The sequence below is a fragment of the Pongo pygmaeus genome, chromosome 13, assembly GCF_028885625.2.
Source record: "Pongo pygmaeus isolate AG05252 chromosome 13, NHGRI_mPonPyg2-v2.0_pri, whole genome shotgun sequence".
Lineage (NCBI taxonomy): Eukaryota > Metazoa > Chordata > Mammalia > Primates > Hominidae > Pongo > Pongo pygmaeus.
In genome coordinates, this window is record NC_072386.2 from 23,926,746 (window position 1) to 23,946,905 (window position 20,160).

At 43.2% G+C, this 20,160-nt stretch overlaps 1 protein-coding gene across 7 annotated transcripts in view; it reads right to left on the reverse strand.

Moving 5' to 3' along the window:
* Window positions 1-2,030: 2,030 nt before the first annotated feature.
* Window positions 2,031-20,160, reverse strand: part of NFX1 (nuclear transcription factor, X-box binding 1) — an 80,546-nt gene continuing 62,416 nt past the window's right edge. For 4 of the 7 annotated variants that reach the window (XM_054502844.2, XM_054502843.2, XM_063650227.1 and 1 more), the window contains exons 18-24: window positions 18,905-19,006; window positions 18,205-18,246; window positions 9,079-9,177; window positions 8,407-8,473; window positions 6,410-6,555; window positions 5,568-5,672; window positions 2,031-3,284 (exon numbers count right to left, since the gene is read on the reverse strand). In XM_054502844.2, coding sequence (XP_054358819.1) covers window positions 3,212-3,284; window positions 5,568-5,672; window positions 6,410-6,555; window positions 8,407-8,473; window positions 9,079-9,177; window positions 18,205-18,246; window positions 18,905-19,006 — 634 coding nt within the window. In that variant the 3' untranslated portion in view covers window positions 2,031-3,211. The remainder of the gene's footprint in view (window positions 3,285-5,567; window positions 5,673-6,409; window positions 6,556-8,406; window positions 8,474-9,078; window positions 9,178-18,204; window positions 18,247-18,904; window positions 19,007-20,160) is intronic. The other 3 variants (XM_063650230.1, XM_063650229.1, XM_063650228.1) reach the window with 1 other exon arrangement.

Below are 20,160 nucleotides of genomic sequence, written 5' to 3' on the forward strand. Positions count from 1 at the left end.
ACTTCTCCTCCTCCTCCCCTGCCACCTTCTCTGGCCTCTCCAAGACAGGATCTAGGGCTGTGGCCAACAGACCTGCAATTAGGAGGGCCTGCTTTCATCTCCACAGTCCCGCACACACCCACTATTGCATGCCAGGCAGGTAACACTATTGAGAGCAGCCGGCCCTGCCAAACAAGCCAGAGGATATTTCAGAAAGAAGAATTTGGTCGCTGGAAAGCTCTAGCCCATAAAAACTCTCCTGCTGAAAGACAGTATGGGAGCAGAGAGAGAAGTTACCACCTGATTCTCAGGGAGCAACAGCTTGGGGTCCTGGTGCCCTCCCTCCATGCATGGGGTGGTGGAGGCACAGGGGTCTTTCCCTCTAGCGCATGCTCCTGTACACTCTTGTCCAGTGCCACTGCTCAGTGAGGAATCCACCAAAGCTACAAGCAGCAGCTTCCCCTTGCTGAGGAGATCTGGGGTCCCCTTGGTGATTTGAGGGGGGCTAGTTCTCCCGCTAACCTCTGGCATCCAATCCTACCTCCCTGATCTGAAGCTCTTCCCTCTTTGCAGTGCCAACCCCCATCACCCTCATTTTCTCTCACCCGGATCACTTCTGCAGCTTCCTGGCTGAGCTTCTTGCCTCCAAGTAGCCCTCCAATCCCTTCTATACTCTTCTGCCTGAGGGACTGCCCCAGAACAGGGTGGGTAAAATAAAGTCCCTGGTCAAATCTAGCCTGCTGCCTGTTTTTGCACAACTCATGAGCTAAGAATGGTTTTTATGTTTATAAATGGTTGGGGAAAAAAGTCAAAAGAATATTTTGTGACATAAAAATCATATGAAATTATTTCAGTGTGCACAAATAAAGCATTAGAACAGAGCCTTACTCTTTCATTTACATATTGTCTATGGCTGCTTTCACACTACGATGGCGGGGTTGGACAGCTGCAACAGAAACTGTAAGTCTCACAGTCTACAACATTTACTATCTGATCTTTTTTCACAAAACATTGCTGAATCCTGGTCTAGATCCTAAATCTGGCCATGCCACTCTGCTTACAATTCTTGTCACTCCCTGTGGCTCTCCAAGAGCTGACCCCTGTCCACCTCTCCAGCCTCATCACCTGTCCTCCTAGTTGTCTGCCTGCTCTGGACAACCCTTCCTCAACGATTCCCCCAGCCCTGTCTCCTGCTGTTTACCTTGTCTCGGCATGGGCCTCTTTCCTCCTCCAAATGGCAGTCTACCATCTCAAATGCTTCCTCCTGTTTCACTTTCCCACACGTGTCCTGCTCTGATCCCCAGAGCTAACCCATTTCTACCGCAACTTCACAAAATATTCCTCTTAGGACTCTTCCGCTTTTAATAACCGATTAATGACCTATTGGTGGCAGACCAGCCAATTCCACTGAGAGCATCTGTTCACATGTGTCCTCCCTGGATTACTAAATGTACGAAACCAGGCTGCACCTGCCTCCCACAGCCCTGGCACAAGGCTGGCACAGGGTGGCATGCAAATATTCACCAAGAGGCCTGGTTAGCATTCCACACCTTTCACCTGGCTAGTATTATGAAGATGTGTACATATTTTCTAGATACTAAATATCATTTTTAGAACTTTGAGGATCAGGTGCCTCCACGTATATTACTCCTTTAATCTTCATAACCCTAATGAGGTCAGTGAAACTTTCATTGCCTCAAGCAGCAAGTTATGTGGCACAGCTAGAATCTGAAGTCAGGTCTCCTGCCTTTTGCTGATTCTGAGATACTCTCACACGTACTGAACCCACTGAACCCACTGCTTGAAAGAGGTAACAGATGCTCATGGGCTTCCTGTTGTGTGTGGGGCCACTGACCTGCACTACATGGGTCCAGAGAGAGGTGGTTTTGTTTTGTGTCACTTCCCTCCAGTCGCCTGTTCCTGCTGCTGTACCTGATCCCTTTCGATGCAGACCGGGTAAGGACCAAAGGACAGCCCTGCTACAGAAGGAGGAGGATTGAGGAAAAAAATGAAAAGAAATAAAAAAATGAAAACACCAAAAGGCAGCCCTATAAAGTTATATTTTGTAATTTAATTAAGTGCTTGTTTTTGTCACTCTACTTCTCAAGTGTCCTGCTACTGCTCTGGGGCTCGTGGCTTACTCTGGGGCAGAAGGAAGTTGCTGGAAGCCTGGCCTCCAGGCTGGAGGAGTGCCAATGCAAGGGTCACACTAATGGAACTATCAATGCACCTGCCTTAAAGGAGCCTGAAGAATGCCTCCAGTGGGCTGCTGGGCATAAGCCCTGGACTGTCCATATACTACTTGGCATATTCAAACAGAGTCCAGAGCTCAGAGGCAGGGAGAGCCAATATGGCTGCTGAAGGCCTAGGGAAAGCAACACAGGACAGTTGTCCATTTGAGACTCTTTCTTTATCAAAGAGGAGTTAGGGATATACTGGTCAGTTCAGAGACCACAGTGTGAACCTGGCAGAAGAACTTGCTCTCTGTATTTCCTACCATCATGGGGGACGGCCAAACTGATTGTTACTGAACAGGTTCAGTGATGTGGTATGAGAAGTGCCAGGGGCTTAAGGAAATAGAATTCTGTAAAGCAGCCTGACCCCCTTCTAGGTCTAGAACTGATCACATTGGGAAATGCCAAAATAAGTTCAGCTAGATATACCTATGAGAGGTTTTGGCAAAAGACTTAGGTATGATGGCTGGGTTTAAGATAACATGTGTGATTCCAGATATGGTATACCAAGTCATTATTTGGTATTTCAGACTAAGAAATTCATTTGTGCTCCTAAAGATTTTGATCAGTTTGGGTAAAGCAAGCAATGTCTGTCTGATGTTTCAGGCATTTTCAGGAGGACAAATAACTGGGACAACTGAGGCTATGACTTAGTGGCATAAAGTTGGTTTCAGGCTAAAAGTTTGGTTTGTCCAAATAAAGCCCAATAGTCCCCCAACTCTCAGAGCAATCACAGTGATGGTGTGAAGAGCCTCTTTGAATACATGATTGCATACCTCGTGACCATACAATCAGAGATCTGGTCATAATGAAACACTTTATACAGACAGGAATAGACAAGGGATTTCTGACACACTCATGCTTTGGATGTGTCAGTACAAGACAGTATGTGAGACTGTGATTCTGCCAGGCAGAGGGGAACAGGCATGATTTATCTGCTGGCAAATAAGTCTCCACTACACCTAATCATTCTTTTATCTAAGTGCATCGTGATCTTCTTAGTCCTGGACGTCAAAATAGTCAATTATTGGCTCCTTGGTTATTTTCTGTAAATTACTGCTCCCAGGATTCCTGAAAAACAAACAAAGAATGATCAGTCTTTTCTTCTTTGGGGGAAACAGATACAGGACTTCAGAAAGTTAAGGATCAGCTGATTTACCATTTGTGAAGCTTAAACATTTATTTTATTTTATTTTTATTTTAGTCTTACTTTTTTCCTTCTGCCCTTTGTGAAAAATTTTTTTAACTTTTGTGTTTCCTTCTAGATTTACATATTACATGGGGAATTTTATTCTGTGAGGTAAATTCTCTACACTTTACAGTTTAGAGATACCCTTTCACAATCTATTTACAGGATTTCATACATGGTGATTATTTTACTCTGCCTTCACAGTTCAATAAATTCTCAGTTAACAGCTTAAGCCAAGCGAGCATCTCACTTGTGAAGTGTTGATAGTGGGACAAACATGAGCTGGTGATTTTGAAATTTGGTAATGGGCACATGGGCATTTATGATAGTAATACTATTCTCTCTACTCTAAAATGTTTCCATAATAGAATTTTATACAAAAATAAAGCAAGCAAAGGGTTTTTAAAAAGATAGCATGGGATGGCCAGGCGCGGTGGCTCACGCCTGTAATCTCAGCACTTTGGGAGGCCGAGGTGGGTGGATCACGAGGTCAGGAGATTGAGACCATCCTAACACATGGTGAAACCCCGTTTCTACTAAAAATACAAAAAATTAGCCGGGCGTGGTGGCAGGCGCCTGTAGTCCCAGCTACTCAGGAGGCTGAGGCAGGAGAATGGCGTGAACCCGGGAGGCGGAGCTTGCAGTGAGCCGAGATCGCACCACCGCACTCCAGCCTGGGCGGCAGAGCGAGACTCCATCTCAAAAAAAAAAAAAAAAAAAAAAGATAGCATGGGATAAACGGGCCAATAACTCCACATGGTTGTGTCTAAGCAGGACTGGACCCGACTCTGGCAGTTTCTGAGAAAACCCCTCATGTTTCCAAAGTGACCGCCCATATGGATTTGCAGACTGTGCTGACCAGAACCTAGGACACCTGGCTCCTAGGAGTGGCGAGGGGCTGGTCCTGGGGACCAGGATGCTCTTGGCTGAGTGTGAGCTCAATGGGCAACACCTAGCTGTCTTCTTGTCCAGTCCCACAGGAACACTAAGTGCTGTGACCTTCATGGTGACCTTGTAAACTGCCCTAACCACCCTTCCAGAGGTTTTGTGCAGGAATCACAGAGCAGGTGCTGCTAGGACTTGTCTGTGGAAAGCCAGAACAGGAGTAGGCACCCCTCTCCTTCTGGGCTTTGAAGTAACTTTTAGCCCCACTGCCTTGGTTACAGTAGGGCAGCAGAGAAGGAGCACCATCCTGCCTTCCCTTCCTCTCCCTGACAAGTGACAAACAACTGGGACAACTGGGGCTATGACTAAGTGCTCTAAAGTTGGTTTCAGGCCACAATTCTGGTTTCTCCAAATAAAGCCCAACAGTTCCCCAACTCTCAGAGCTCCTTCCCTGCTCCTGTCTGAGAAAACATCTGGCAGACTTGCCCCTTGCCAACTTGGTTTTCTTTTCTCTTTAAATCATGAATATGTTTGTTATAAAAATTATTCAAACCATATAGAAGTAGACAGAGCAAAACAAGAAAGTACTATCCACCCCCATCACCAGCAATTCTCACCCCCACACCCACTTCCATCTTCAGAGTAACTATTCTTTTTTTTTTTGAGACGGAGTCTGTCTCTCTGTCGCCCAGGGTGGAGTGCAGTGGTGCGATCTCGGCTCACTGCAACCTCTGCCTCCCAGGTTCAACTGATTCTGTTGCCTCAGTCTCCCAAGTAGCTGTGTTTACAGGTGCCCGCCACCACACCAGGCTACTTTTTTGTATTTTTAGTAGAGATGGGTTTTCACCTTGTTGGCCAGGCTGGTCTCGAACTCCTGACCTCAGGTGATCCACCCGCCTTGGCCTCCCAAAGTGCTGGGATTACAGGCGTGAGCCACTGCGCCCGGCCCAGAGTAACTATTCCTAACTACACGATGTTTCAGTCTTAAACCATCTGGTATGACAGACTGAATCCACTTCCCAGTGTCACCATCTACGCCATGGAAATTATGTCCAGTGACTGTTCTCTCTAGAATAGAGCACTACAAACAACAAACTTAGGACCCCTCTGGTGGGAACAAATGTGTCTGATACCCTAACTAAACATTACATATTTGAACACGGTACCCCAAGGCCAGGCCTGAGGAGGCCACCAATGGCTGGTGCAGCTCAGGACAATTCAGCCCCTGCTGGCTTTTCTGGACAGATAGGTCCCCTTGGAAAGCAGCTGGAGAATCTTACTTGTCTGACTGATGTCTGTGATGAGGAATCGGTGGTGGAGGCCGTGCCTGCATTTCCCTTTCTAGCACACCTGTCAGCGTGGTAGGAGGACAAACGGACTTCCCCCTGATAAAAGTCAAAACACCAAGCATTGAAAAGTGAGAATTGTTTGTGGAGATGGACAGAAAGCTAGAAACTCAGCCCTTGATTTTGGCACTATGACACTACTGAGCACTCTCTGGTATGAACTGTCTGCTCTCAGGCATGGCCACCTGCATTTAACCCCCTGTCCCTTCCACCCACCTATGCCAGGACCGTGGCTTGCTTCATGTCAGACTTGTTTTCTTCATTGGGAAGTTCTTCCTATTCCCAGGTTCTGAGAGTGATCCTAGGTCCTCCCTGTCCCCTCCTGGTCACATTATTGCTTCAGTTTCCTATGATGGCAAAACACCATTCCGAGGGGGTGCCTCGAACCAGAGTCCAGCATTCTTTCTGTTTTCCCCATGCCAAGAGGACAGAGCCAAGGAGAGGACAGACAGGAACAGGAGACAGAAGGAGAAAAGAGCAGATATGATGGGCAGGCCCCCTTGCCTGAAGAAATGCTGCTTCCAGCATCTGCTATGACTGTAGGCAGATGTGACACTTGTGCATTTTGAGTGCATCTGCCCTGTGGGTCGAGGCATAGGTTTTGCTCTTTGGCTCAGACCTTTAGATTATCTGGGAAGTGCCAGAGAAGCAGATTTTCCTTCTACTTTTCCAAGAGGGAGAGTGGTAGTAAGAAAGACAAATATTGACAGACCCTGCTTCTTGGGTCCAGTTTGCCCTGCTTAGGAGTTCTTCCTCTGACGGTGGGATTGACCTACCTGATGGCAGTGACCACTACATTGCGCTTCGGTTCACTGTCATAGCTCACGCTCTCCAGGCCATAAACTTGGGCCAGGTCATGGATGATCCGGCGGTGGTCTCTGTTCATGGGAGGGAAGCTGTGGCTTTTCTTACTATTCTTCCCCTGTATTGAGGAAAAAGATGACTGATTGATCATATCATCCTGAAAACAAAATGCTTACAACTAATCTTACCACACAAGAATTGCAAGGATCACTAAGAGGTGATTTTAGAGGCCCACAGCACAGAGCATTTGACTAACTGCCAAGCAAGCCTGGAGGGGTTTGGGAAGATGGGCATTGATGCACTTCTTTCACCTACTCCGTGAGCCACAACAGTAGCAGCTGGACAGGGTTAGGGACAAAGGGTAAGTGAACTGCGACTTAGGTAGACAGCGTAATGGTTCTTCCTGATGGGTTCCATAACTGGGGAGTGGGTGATATTCCCCAAAAATGACTAAATAAATTAAAGACTTACAAAACAAGAAAATATTATTTCCTTTAAAAGTATGTTCTACTTTAAAAATTATGAGTATTCAGATACAGACACACAAGCAGAGAAACGCATCTGTTTGGGTTTCTTAATTAGGAGAGGAACAATGCATTCCATTTTCTCCTTCGTGTTAATATTCTGCTGGGAAGTGGTAACAGAAGGGAGGAAAGGAGGGGAATGGGAAGAGGGTAAGGAGACTGGGAAGGAAAACCACCAGCATTAGATACAGGGGCTAAAGCAGCCATCTTGTCCTTACTCACCGTCCCCTCTGATGGAAGTGGGAGGGAGCCAATGCAGCACTGGGGGCTTCTGACTAAACTCAAGACTTTTTCACTTAAAGCTACCTCCGTGACATCCCTGGCCGCCTCCAGGACAGGGGTCTCCCTCTTCCGAAGGAGTCTATCCCACTGCTCTCCAGCTGTAGTCATCCAACTTTCATCCTTCCCAAAGGGGACATTCCTGCCTTTGGAATTATAAAGAACAGTGGGCTTTCCTAGCATACAATAGCCCTTCAAAGATCTGAGGGGCTAGAGTGTCTTCCTAAGTGTCCCACACAGTCACTCAACTATCACTATTGAGCTCCCTCACCCAGAGTTTCTTCATCCATTCTTAGGCACTTGGCCAGCATTTTTATTTTCTTTTTCTTTTTTTTTTCAGACAGGATCTCAAGCTGGAGATCCAAGCTGGAGTACAGTGACTCAACCTCAGCTTACTGCAGGCTTGACCTCCCGGGCTTAAGCAATCCTCCTGCCTCAGCCCCCTGAGTAGCTGGGATTACAGGTGTGCACCACCACACCTGGCTAATTTTTTATTTTTTGTAGAGAGGGTTTTGCCACGTTGCCCAGGCTGATCGTGAACTCCTGGACTCAAGTGATCCGCCTGCTGCCTCAGCCTCCCGAAGTGCTGGGATTACAGGTGTGAGCCACCTTGCCTGGTATTTACTTACAGCTGACTGCAGATCTTTCTTTCTTTCTTTCTTTTTGAGATGGAGTTTCACTCTTGTTGCCCAGGCTGGAGTGCAGTGGCAGAATCTCAGCTCACAGCAACCTCCACCTCCCGGGTTCAAGGAATTCTCCTGCCTCAGCCTTGCAAGTAGCTGGAATAACAGGTGCCCGCCACCACACCCAGCTAATTTTTATATTTTTAGTAGAGACAGGGTTTCGCCATGTTGGCCAAGCTGATCTAGAACTCCTGACCTCAAGTGATCTGCCTGCCTTGGCCTCCCAAAGTGCTGGGATTACAGGCATGAGACAACATGCCCGGCCGACTGTAGATCTTTTCTGCAGTCAACTGTCCTGAACCAGGACAGGCTTCCACAGATGTTATAATGGCTGTGTTTTGAGAAAGATAAGGATCCTCAAAGAAGTTGTGACTTTTTCCTACAACTACTCTAGGTTGACAGTGTTTCCAGGACTTGATTGCTTTTTTTTTTTCCATCAAGCTGGCCTTAGAGAAATGTCCAGTGGGATGTTTCGACTTCAACCTTATTCACGGCCTCCACGAGGGTTTCCATTTCCTTCTCAATGTCACTGACAAACTTTAAGTCCTTCCTGAAATGAGAAATCACCAGTTAACTCTGTCTGTCTCTGCCCTTCTGAGAACCCCTTTCACCCATCCTCTCCCTGTAAAGCGGAGACAATAGACAATGCTGGCAGAAAAACTGCAGAGATCGGGAATTGTCAGAAAACAGAAGGATGACTGTGACGGAAGAAAGAACAAAAGAGAAAAATATAAGAAATGAGAAGATGAAAGGAGAAATAGCCACTGGAGGGCCAGGCACTCCAGGAGAAAAATAAGAGCTGTTATAGCTCCAAGTGAGAATGCATGTGAATGTGAGACTGGGGTGGACAGAGGTGGAATGAAGCCCAGAGATCCTCCAATTTAGTCTAGTCCAGCCCTTGGGAGGCCCAAACTCTTACCATTGCCGCACCCAAACTCTTATCTCAACCTCACCCCAAGTTCAGTTCTTTAAGGGGACAGTTTCAAGAAACCAAGAGAAGGATATTTATTATACAGCACATAATCTCTTACAATAGATAAACAAACAAACTTGAACTGGCTTAATCACAGGAGGAGTACATATTAGTTATGACATCTCAAAAGACCAAACACTCTGACAAGCCTCAATTAAGAAAGCAGGTAACAAGTTACATACCTGGCATCTTCTTTCAAACTATCACTGAATTTTGACCCTGAAGAACGTATATTGAAGGGATCAGAATCCTCACTGATATGAAATGCCTCTGCTAATCTCCTGAAAGGGAGAGAGAGGTATGCAAATAAAAGGAGTGGGAGGGAAACTATCTTACGGTAACCCCGAGTGCCTACTATATCCTAAATTCTTTACACATTATTTATCTCTATTTTGGTAAACTGGATTATTAAGGAGAGAATAACAACAACTTGGGACATGAGGTGGTATTGTCTTCATAAAAGAAAATAAAACAGATCTATAAGGATCTGAGCAAGTCATAGGCTGAACACTGGGGACTTAGATTATTTGGGGAAGAGGAGTTTGGGGGTGTGGGATCACTGAGAATGGTCAATGGGGGATGACTTTCTCTGAGGCTTTGTTTAAAGATAAGGTACATAAAATAGACATACAAATGTTAAAATTAATATAGAAATCTGAAAAGTAAAGAATTCCATTAACATATACACTTCATTTTTATACATTTCTTGGCTGGGTGCGGTGGCTCACACCTGTAATCCTAGGACTCTGGGAGGCCAAGGTAGGTGGATCACTTGAGGCCAGGAGTTTGAGACCAGCCTCGCCAACATGGTGAAACCCTGTCTCTACTAAAAATACAAAAATTAGCTGGGTGTGGTGGCACGTGCCTGTAATCCTAGCTGCTAGGAGGCTGAGGCATGAGAATCACTTGAACCCAGGAGAAAGAGGTTGCAGTGAACCGAGATTTCGCCACTGCACTCCAGCCTGGGCGACACAGTGAGAATCTGTCTAAAAATAATAATAATAATAATAAATAACACATTTCTTATTTTATTTTTATTGACCCATTGTCATTGCTTCATATTTATGAAGCACAGTTTGATGTCTCAGTACATATATACTATGTTGTATAATGACCAAATCAGTGTATTAGGCATATTCATCACCTGATGCCCTCATTATTTCACTGTGGTGAGAATACACAGAAGCCTCTTTTCTAGCTATTTTGTAAAATACTACACCTTACCGGTAACCACCATCACCCCATTGTGCCATAGAACACCAGAACTTAGGCTGGGCACAGTGGCTCACGCCTGTAATCCCAGCACTTTGGGAGGCCAAGGTGGGCAGATCACCTGAAGCCAGGAGCTCGAGACCAGCCTGACCAACATGGAGAAACCTCGTCTCTACTAAAAATACAAAAATTAGTCAGGTGTGGTGGTGTATGCCTGTAATCCCAGCTACTCAGGAGGCTGGGGCAGGAGAATCGCTTGAACCCGGGAGGCAGAGCTTGCAGCGAGCTGAGATAGCGCCATTGCACTACAGCCTGGACAACAAGAGCAAAACTCCTTCTCAAAACAAACAAACAAACAAACAAACAAACCACCGGAACTTATTACTACCATCTATTTGTAACTTTGTATCCACTGACCAACCTCTCCTCATCCTCCCCTTTCCATCCTGTCCCCCTTCTCAGTCAGATAACACTGTTCTACTCTCTGCTTCTATATTATTTTTTAAATATTCTACATATGAGTGAGATCGTGTGGTATCTGTCTTTCTGTGTCTGGCTTATTTCACTTAACATGATGTCCTCCAGGTCCATCCATGTTGTTGCAAATGACAGGGTTTCATTTTTTCTATGGCCAAATAGTATTTCATTCTGTATATATACCCCATTTTCTTTATCCATTCAGCCATGTTGGCCACTTCAGTTGATTTCATATCTTGGCTATTGTAAATAGTGCTGCAACAAATGTGAGAGTACAGGTATCTCTACAGATTTGATTTCCTCTGTAGAGATACCAAGTAATAGGATTGCCAGATCATATGGTAGTTCTATTTTTAATGTGAGGAAATTCCATACTGTTTTCCATAGTGGCTATACTAATTTACAATCCCACCAAGAGTGTGTAAGTGTTCCCTTTTTTCTAATTGTTTTTTTTTTGAGGCTGGGTCTGGCTCTTGTTGCCCAGGCTGGAGTGCAGTGGCATGATCTCAGCTCACTGTAACTTCCACCTCCTGGGCTTAAGCCATCCTCCTACCTCAACCTCTCCAGTAGCTGGCACTACAAGTGTGCCACCATGCCCGGCTAATTTTTGTATTTTTTGTAGAGACAGGGTTTTGCTATGTTGCCCAGGCTGGTCTTGAACTCCTGAGCTCAAGCGATCCACTGGCCTCAGCCACCCAAATGCTGGGATTATGGGGATGAGCTGCTGTAACGGGCCCCTTTTTTCACTATAACGTTTCTCTCTCTCTATGTATATGTATATATATATATATTTGGAGATGGAGTCTTGCTCTTGTGGCCCAGGCTGGAGTACAATGGCATGATCTCGGTTCACTGAAACCTCCGCTCCTGGATTCAAGCGATTCTACTGCCTCAGCCTCCCGAGTAGCTGGGATTACAGGTGCCCGCCACCATGCCCAGCTAATTTTTGTATCTTTTGTAGAGATGGGGTTTCACCATGTTGGCCAGGCTGGTCTTGAACTCCTGACCTCAGGAGATCCACCCGCCTCGACCTCCCAAAGTGCTGGGATTATGGGTGTGAGCCACTGCGCCCGGCCTTTCTCTATAATTTTAAGTAGCTGCCATTATTATATTCAAAATTGTCTCACCCCCCAAAAATAAGAATGTGAGGTAATGCATATGCTAATTAGCTTGATTTAGCCATTCCACAATGTATACATACACATCATGCTGTATTACCACAAATATATACCATTTTTAATAAAAAAATTTAAAAAATTTAAAAAACCTTGTTTCTTTGCCTCTCCCCAGCATTATCTTGTTAGCATTTCTCATATTATTATTTTGTTTCCACACTTAACTGTTTTCATGGCTCATAGTCTTGTAATTATGTTCCCATATTTTAATCATTTCCCATTTAGGTTTCTTTAATAGTTCCTCAGTTTCTCAATATTATATATGACACAATTAATATCTCTGTGCAAAAAGCTTTGAAAATGTTTCCAGTTGTGGGGTACATGAAGTGGACATAAGACTCTTGATCAATGTGGAGTAAGTGGTCTCCAGAAATGCCACTTTGTGCCCTAGCCATCAGTGTCTGAATCTCATGGCATCTCACCAACATTCAAGTTATTTTATTTTTTTAAAGCTAGATTTCAGCTTAGCACTTAGTACAATTTTCATTTACACTGCACCAGGAGTCACTTACAAGCTTAGTGCCCACAAGAATCTGGTTCACACTGCTAGATTTCCAATTTTTCAAAAGAGGCTTACTCTTCAGATTTTCAAGAGAATTTGTAGGGGAAGATCTTTTGATGTTTTGGTTAGTTGGCCACTAATTCAAATTTAAACACCAATAAAACCTGTCTGTGGGCTGAATTTGGCCTGCTAGTTTTTTATTTCTACAATAGAGATATACACACATGCATACACACATACATATATATACCCACAGGTGTATGCGTGTATATATGTGTGTGTATATATAGATATAACTTTAGATGGACTTTTCTTTAAATTTGCATTTTTTTATCTTAGGTTTGTGTGTATTTATGAAAGACTCTATCCAGTAAGGGTCATTATGTCATCACCAAGATTGAGGAGAAATTCAAAAGGCTTTCAAAAATAGCCAGTTTTAATCAGTAACATTTACTGAGTACCTACTATGCACCAAGCTCTTGTGCCAAGAGATTTATGAGTATCATTTTTAGTTTTAATGTATTAATCCTCACAACAACTCTGGAAGGTAAATACTGTTATTGTCATCATTTCTAGATTTTTAAGAAACCTAAGGCTTACAGACAATATGTGACTTGCCCAAGGTCTCACAGCTAAGTGATTTGTGAAGCCAGGATTCAAATCCAGACAATCTGACTCCAGAGCTCTGGCTCTAACTAGTATACAATATGTCTTTCAACCACCAAAAGTACATTTCCATGTTTGGAGACCTTCTGTGTATTCACTATAGCATTTCTGAATACCTAGGACTCCTAATTTACATTCTGCAGCTGAGAACACTGACTGACGGTTCCTAAAGGGCAAGGGTTTTGAACGGCACTCACTAGAAAGTTATCATAAGGGTCAAACCAAGGAAAATTTGGACAGCACTACTAGTCATCATATTACCTTCTACACACTTAATACGTAAAGAGGTACTACTAAAATTGCTGAAAGTCAAACTTCAAGGTAAAATAGGGCTATACCTTGTCTGCATTTGTCTAACTTTTTATCTTAAATAAATTTCAAAGACAAGTTATGAGAATATTACAATAAACTTCTATATACCCCTCACCTAAATTCTCCAATTATTAACATTTTGCAGGGCTATTCAATTTAATCAATCTTTGCTAGAATCAGAAAGTTTGTCAGTCATTGAATAAATGCCTCTTGATCTGATAGAGCATCCTCAAATATCTTACTGCAGACATCATATTTAATGGTGAAATACTTAAAGTTTTCCCCATAAGATGGAAGATTAGTCAGGAATATCTATTTTTTTTGGTGAGACTGAGTCTTGCTCTATCACCTAGGCTGGAGTGCGGTGGCACCATCTCGGCTCACTGCACCCTCTGCCTCCTGGGTTCAAGCAATTCTCTTGCCTCAGCCTCCTGAGTAGCTGGGACTACAGGCGTCTGCCACCACGCCCGGCAATTTTTGTATTTTTAGTAGAGACACGGTTTCACCATGTTGGCCAGGCTGGTCTCGAACTCTTGACCTCAAGTGATCCGCCCGCCTCAGTCTCCCAAAGTGCTGGGATTACAGGCATGAGCCACTGCGCCCAGCCAAGGAATATCTATCATTACCACCTTCCATTCAACAATATACTGAAGGCCCTAGCCAGTACAATGAGGTAAGAAGAAGAAATGAAAGTTAAGAATTGGAAAGAAGGAAAAAAGGTAAAAGAAAAAAGAAAGGAAAAAATAACAGGAATTGAAAATAAATAAAATTGCTATTATTAGAAGACACGACTGTGTATATGCAAAATCCAAAATAATCTACAATATCAGAAATAAGTGAATTTAGCAAGGTTGCTAAATAAGTCAATAAATATCAATTGTATTTCTAAATACCAGCAACAAGCAATTAGAAAATACCAATTTAGGCCGGGTGTGGTGGCTCACGCCTGTAAACCCAGCACTTTGGAAGGCTGAGGCAGGAGGACTGCTTGAGCCCAGGAATGTGAGACCAGCCTGGCCAACATAGCGAGATGCCATCTCTACCAAAAAAAAAAAAAAAAAAAAAAAAAAAAAAAAAAAATTAGCTGGGTGTGGTACAAAAAAATGTAAAAATTAGCTGGGTGTGGTGGCATGCACTTGCAGTTCCAGCTACTTGGGAGGTGAGGTGGGAGGATCACTTGAACCCAGGAGGTAGAGGCTGCAGTGAGCTGTAATTGTGCCATTGCAATCCAGCCTGGGAGACAGAGTGAGACTCTGTATCAAAAAAAAAAAAAAAAAAATCAAGCCATTCATAGAATTTTTTTGCCTTATCTGTGATATATTTTTATGCCTGCTGAAGCATATAAATATCTTCTGTAAAACATTTCTAAAATGAGCATTTGCTTTAAAATGAAATCCTTGTAATTTGCATTTTTTCTTGAGGATGTCAACCTGGTCAAAAACAAAATAAACAAAACACTTGTCACATTAAATAATAATAATAATTTTTAAAAAATTAAAAAGGCACAGTGGCTCATGCCTGTAATCCCAGCACTTTGGGAGGCTGAGGTGGGCAGATCATGAGGTCAGGAGTTTGAGACTGTCCTGGCTAACATGGTGAAACCCCGCCTCTACTAAAAATACAAAAAATTAGCCGTGTGTAGTGGTGGGCGCCTGTAGTCCCAGCTACTCGGGAGGCTGAGGCAGGAGAATGGCGTGAACCCGGGAGGTGGAGCTTGCAGTGAGCTGAGATCGCGCCATTGCACTCCAGCCTGGGCAACAGAGCAAGACTCCGTCTCAAAAAAAAAAAAAAAATTACGGGTAATACAAGAAAAATAAACCCATCTATAGCAGCATCAAAAAGCAAGAAACAAATCTACTGAAAGAATACAAAATCTATATATAGAAAACCATAACGTATCATTGAGAGAAATCAAAGAAGACATGAAATGCCAGAATACACCTTCCTCTTGGACTAGAAAATTTAATATTGTAAAGATTCCAAATTGACCTACAAGTTAAATACCAACTCAATCAAAATCCCAGCAGGTTTCTTGGGTATATATTATAATAATAAGCCAATTGTGAAATATAAGTGGAAATGGGCTGGGTGCAGTAGCTCATGCTTATAATCCCAGCACTTTGTGGGGCCAAGGCAGGAGGTTTGCTTGAGCCAGAAGTTTGAGACCACCCTGGTCAACATAGTAAAACCCTGTAGTCCTATCTATTTTGGAGGATGAGGCACGAGGATCCCTGGAGCCCAGGAGTTCAAGGGTGCAGTGAACTATGATTGTGCCACTACATTCCAGCATGGGTGACAGAGCAAGACCCTATCTCAATAAATAAATAAATAAATGAAAAAGACATTAAGTGGAAATGTAAAGGGCTAAGAATAAAGAATAATCAAAGACAATATTGAAGAAAAGTCATGGTTGAGGATATATCCTACCAGATATTAAGACTTGTTATAAAGGTACAATAATTAAGACAGTGTGATACTAGTGCAGTTGAACAGGATGAGCTCAGAAACAGACTCACATATATATATATTTGATATACTTTTATTTATTTATTTATTTATTTTTATTTTTATTTTTTGATGCGGAGTCTCACACTGTCGCCCTGGCTGGAGTGCAGTGGCATCATCTCGGCTCACTGCAAGCTCTGCCTCCTGGGTTCATGCCATTCTCCTGCCTCAGCCTCCCGAGTAGCTGAGACTACAAGCGCCCGCCACCATGCCCGGCTAATTTTTTGTATTTTTAGTAGAGATGGGGTTTTACCAGGATGGTCTCGATCTCCTGACCTCGTGATCCACCCGCCTCAGTCTCCCAAAGTGTTGGGATTACAGGCGTGAGCCATCATGCCCGGCTTATTTTTTTTGTTTTTTTTTTGAGACAGGGTTTCACTCTGTCACCAAGAGTATAGTCCAGACTGGTGATCACGGCTCACTGTAGCCTCAACCTTGCAGGTTCAAGCAATCCTCCCACCTCAAGTCTCCCAAGTAGCTAGGACTACAGGTGTGCACCACCACACCTGGCTAATTTTATTTTATTTTTTGTACAGATGAGGTTTTGCCAAGTTGCCCAGGCTTATATGTGATTTATGACAGAGGCGGCACTGCAGAGTGCTGGGAAAAGGACAATCTTGGTACTGGTCAAATGGATATTCGCATGGAAAAAAGCTGATCTGTAAACTCTCCTTATCCATACTCAAAAAAATCAGTACAGGTCAACTGTAGATTTAAAATGTGAAAGGTAAAATAATACACTTTCTAGATAATAACAGAATATTGTCATTGCCTCAGGATAGACAAATTTTTCTAAATAGGACATGAAAAGTGCTTATTAAGAAAATCAAATAAACTGGATAATATTAACATTAAAAATTTCTGTTTATCAAAAGACAACAAGAGTTCTTTAGCTTCTGGGATTAAAAAAAGGCATCAAGAGAGTAAAAAATGAAGGTACAGAGTGCAACAAAGTACTCACAATGTATACATAAAGCCAACAAAGGACTCATATTCAGAATACATAAATAATTCCTACTAATCAATACAAAAAGAGCACAAAAAAATAAGCAAAGGACTTTTACAGGCACTTTAAAAATGAGGCTATCCAATGGCCAGTAACCACAAAAAAGGTGCTCAATCTCTTAAGTCATCAGGAAAATAGAAATTAAAAGCTCAATGACATCTTGTTATACACATCTATAAAATGGCTAAAATTAAAAAGTGACAATTTCAAGTGCTGACAAAAATGTACAGCAATGGGAATTATTCTTTGCTGGTGGGAGTGTAATTTGGGACAATCACTTTGGACACTGGCAGAATCTGCTAATGCTGAACATACATAAACTCTATTAATCAGCAATTCTACTTCTGGCTTATATCCAACAGAAATGTACAGAAATATAGAGCAAAGCAAGTTTAAGAATGTTCTGGGCTGGGCATGGTGGTTCACGCTTGTAATCCCAACACTTTGGGAGGTCGAGGCAGGTGGATCACCTGAGGTCAGGAGTTCGAGACCAGCCTGGCCAACATGGTGAAACCCCATTTCTACTAAAAATACAAAAATCAGCTGGGCATGGTGGTGCACGCCTGTAATGCCAACTACTCTGGAGGCTAAGGCAAGAGAATCGCTTGAACCCGGCAGGCAGAGGTGGCAGTGAGCCAAGATCATGCCATTGCACTCCAGCCTAGGCGACAAGAGCAAAACTCCATCTCAAAAAAAAAAAAAAAGAATTCTTAACAGTTTTATTTGTAATAGTCTAACAGTTAATACAAAGATATCCATTAACAGTATAATGGGTAAATGAATAGTAATACAAAAAAAATCATGCAGGAATAAAAATGAATAAAGCATTGCTACATGCAACAACAGGAGTGAATGTCACAAAAATGTAACGAAAGAAGCCAGACAAAAATAATACAAACTACATGATTTCATCGCTTACATAAAGTTCAAAAACTAATCTAAAGAGAAGTTAGGATAGAGGTTTCACCTTTATGTAGAGTGCAAGAGACAGTTCTGGTAATTATCTTTTCACCTGTATCCATACTCAACTGTATTCATTTAGTGACACAAATGATTACACAACTGTATTCATTTAGTGACGATTCACTGATCTGCACACTTCCAATCTTCAACATGTATGCTAAACTTCAATGAAAAGTTAATTAAACATTGTTTTAAACCTCTTATCTCTGAGTCAGGAAGTTGGCCAGTTCCTGAATAAGTATGCTGTGTTATGTGATATTTATATCATGCCCAAAACCACACAGCTCATGTTTCTCAATATGCTGAAATCACCTGAGTGGTTTATCCTTAAGACAATTCAATTCTTGGTAACGGCATTTATCTTGCTCTTTGATAACAGTAAAAGATGCAGCGCAGGGCTGAGTGAATGATGTTTGAAGGGTTGCTCCCTCCCATTAATTTCACAGAGCTCAAGGGCAAGGAGATTAAAAAAGCAGCTGCAACTACTTACTTTTTCCTTTCCAAGGCTGAACACTCCTCATCACACTCCAGCCTTGATAAGCAAATGAAAAAAAATTAAAGTCAGAATACAGGCTGTACAGCTCCTATCCAGCAAGAAAAGGAAGTCTCAGTCAACCTGGAAGCACAGCTGACTTGCCAAAAAACATTCCCCCAGGCCGGGAAGCAGCCTGTGAGGCCACCTGCTCTTCAGTTTCCATTAGTAACCTTGCCCTAGAAACACCATTTCTCCAGGGACCCCAATCCAGGAATGGCTGGATGAGGTCCCTCTCAAGGACAGGTGGGATGGCCTCTCTGCTATGGGGTCTAGGAGTCCTCCAGTGGCCTCAGAGTGTTCCCTGGCTCCTCAGCCCCAAATGCTCCACAGGTGCCCCTCTTAACAGCCCGATCTCCCTCTCCAGAGACAGCCACCTCTCTGGGTTCTCTATTCTCATATGGGTTAAGCTAAACACCTATAGGTCTCTGCTTCCTTCGGTTACTGTGAGGCCTGGAAAAGTCTCCTCTAGTCTTAGCCATCTCCTGAGTAGGATTCATTGGGGATGGAGTGGATGTCTCAACATCAAATTGTCTATTGAATACTTATTGTGTATGCAAGGCTCTACTATGAAGGATTGAGATAAATGAAGAATCCCTGCCCTCTAATTGAAGTCTAATTGAAGAAAGAAGGCACATATATGCATTTTAAAAATTACCTGGCTTGATGAACCTCCTTTTTGGTAATTAATTTGCTGATCTCCACTGAACCTCCAAGCTGCATGTCTGTTATCTTAGAGGCCATGGAAATTGCAGCTATTCTGAAATATAAAAAAGAAAGGGAAAAAGAGGCATTGCAGTTTCACAAGAACCTCCTTATACTTGGGATACAGCGACCTCTTTAAAAGCAAATCTAGGCCGGGTGTGGTGGCTCACGCCGGTAATCCCAGCACTTTGGGAAACCGAGGCAGGTGGATCACCTGAGGTCAGGAGTTCATGACCAGCCTGGCCAATATGGTGAAACCCCGTCTCTACTAAAAATACAAAAAATTAGCCAGGCATGGTAGCAGGTGCCTGTGATCCCCGCTACTCAGGAGGCTGAAGCAGGAGAATCACTTGAACCTGGGAGGTGGAGGTTGCAGTGAGCCGAGATTGCACCATTGCACTCTAGCCTGGGCAACAAGAGCGAAACGCCATTTCAAAAAAAAAAAAAAAAAGCAAATCTATCACATAAAAACTGGTGTGGCCCTGGAAGCCCGGCTACTATGAACTACCTACATATTTATGTCATATCTCTTCAATCATATTCAAAGCAGCTACATGGGGAGCGATGAGGTGACTCAATCCCTCAGTATCCCCTAGAGCAACATTTGGCACTTAGTAGGTATTCAAACACAGCCAATCTGATGTGTGCATCCTCTTAAAGTCCTATATCCATGGCACCTCTCCCCATCTAACCAGAGATATATATATATAACCATTCATTCTCTAACACCTCCATCTCAGCACTCAGATCCCTATGTGGCTACACAGGTCCCAAGACTTCAGGAGGCTGCAGAGATACCTCACAGAACAATTAGAAACCCTCACACCAGAGGAGCACAGGGCTTGGCCCTGGCTGTGCCAATGACAAATGGTAGGGTGTGAAAGCAATTCACCTAACTTCAGGACATCTTCCCTTCTTATCTCACAACGTAATACGACCAAAAGAGAGAAGAAGAGAAAGAGGAAGGAGGAAGCGGAGAAATTTCAACGTTATTTTACACACTAAAGTTAGGGACGAAAAGGTACATAAAGCAGCACTTTTTCTTTGAACTAGAGAAACCAGATTTTTTAAAATGTATGTAAGAAACTTTCCAGCCAGGTGTAGTGGCTCACGCCTGTGATCCCAGCACTCTGGGAGGCCAAGGTGGGAGAACAGCCTGGGAAACAGGGTGAGACCCCTCTCAATAAAACAAAACAAAACAAACAAAAA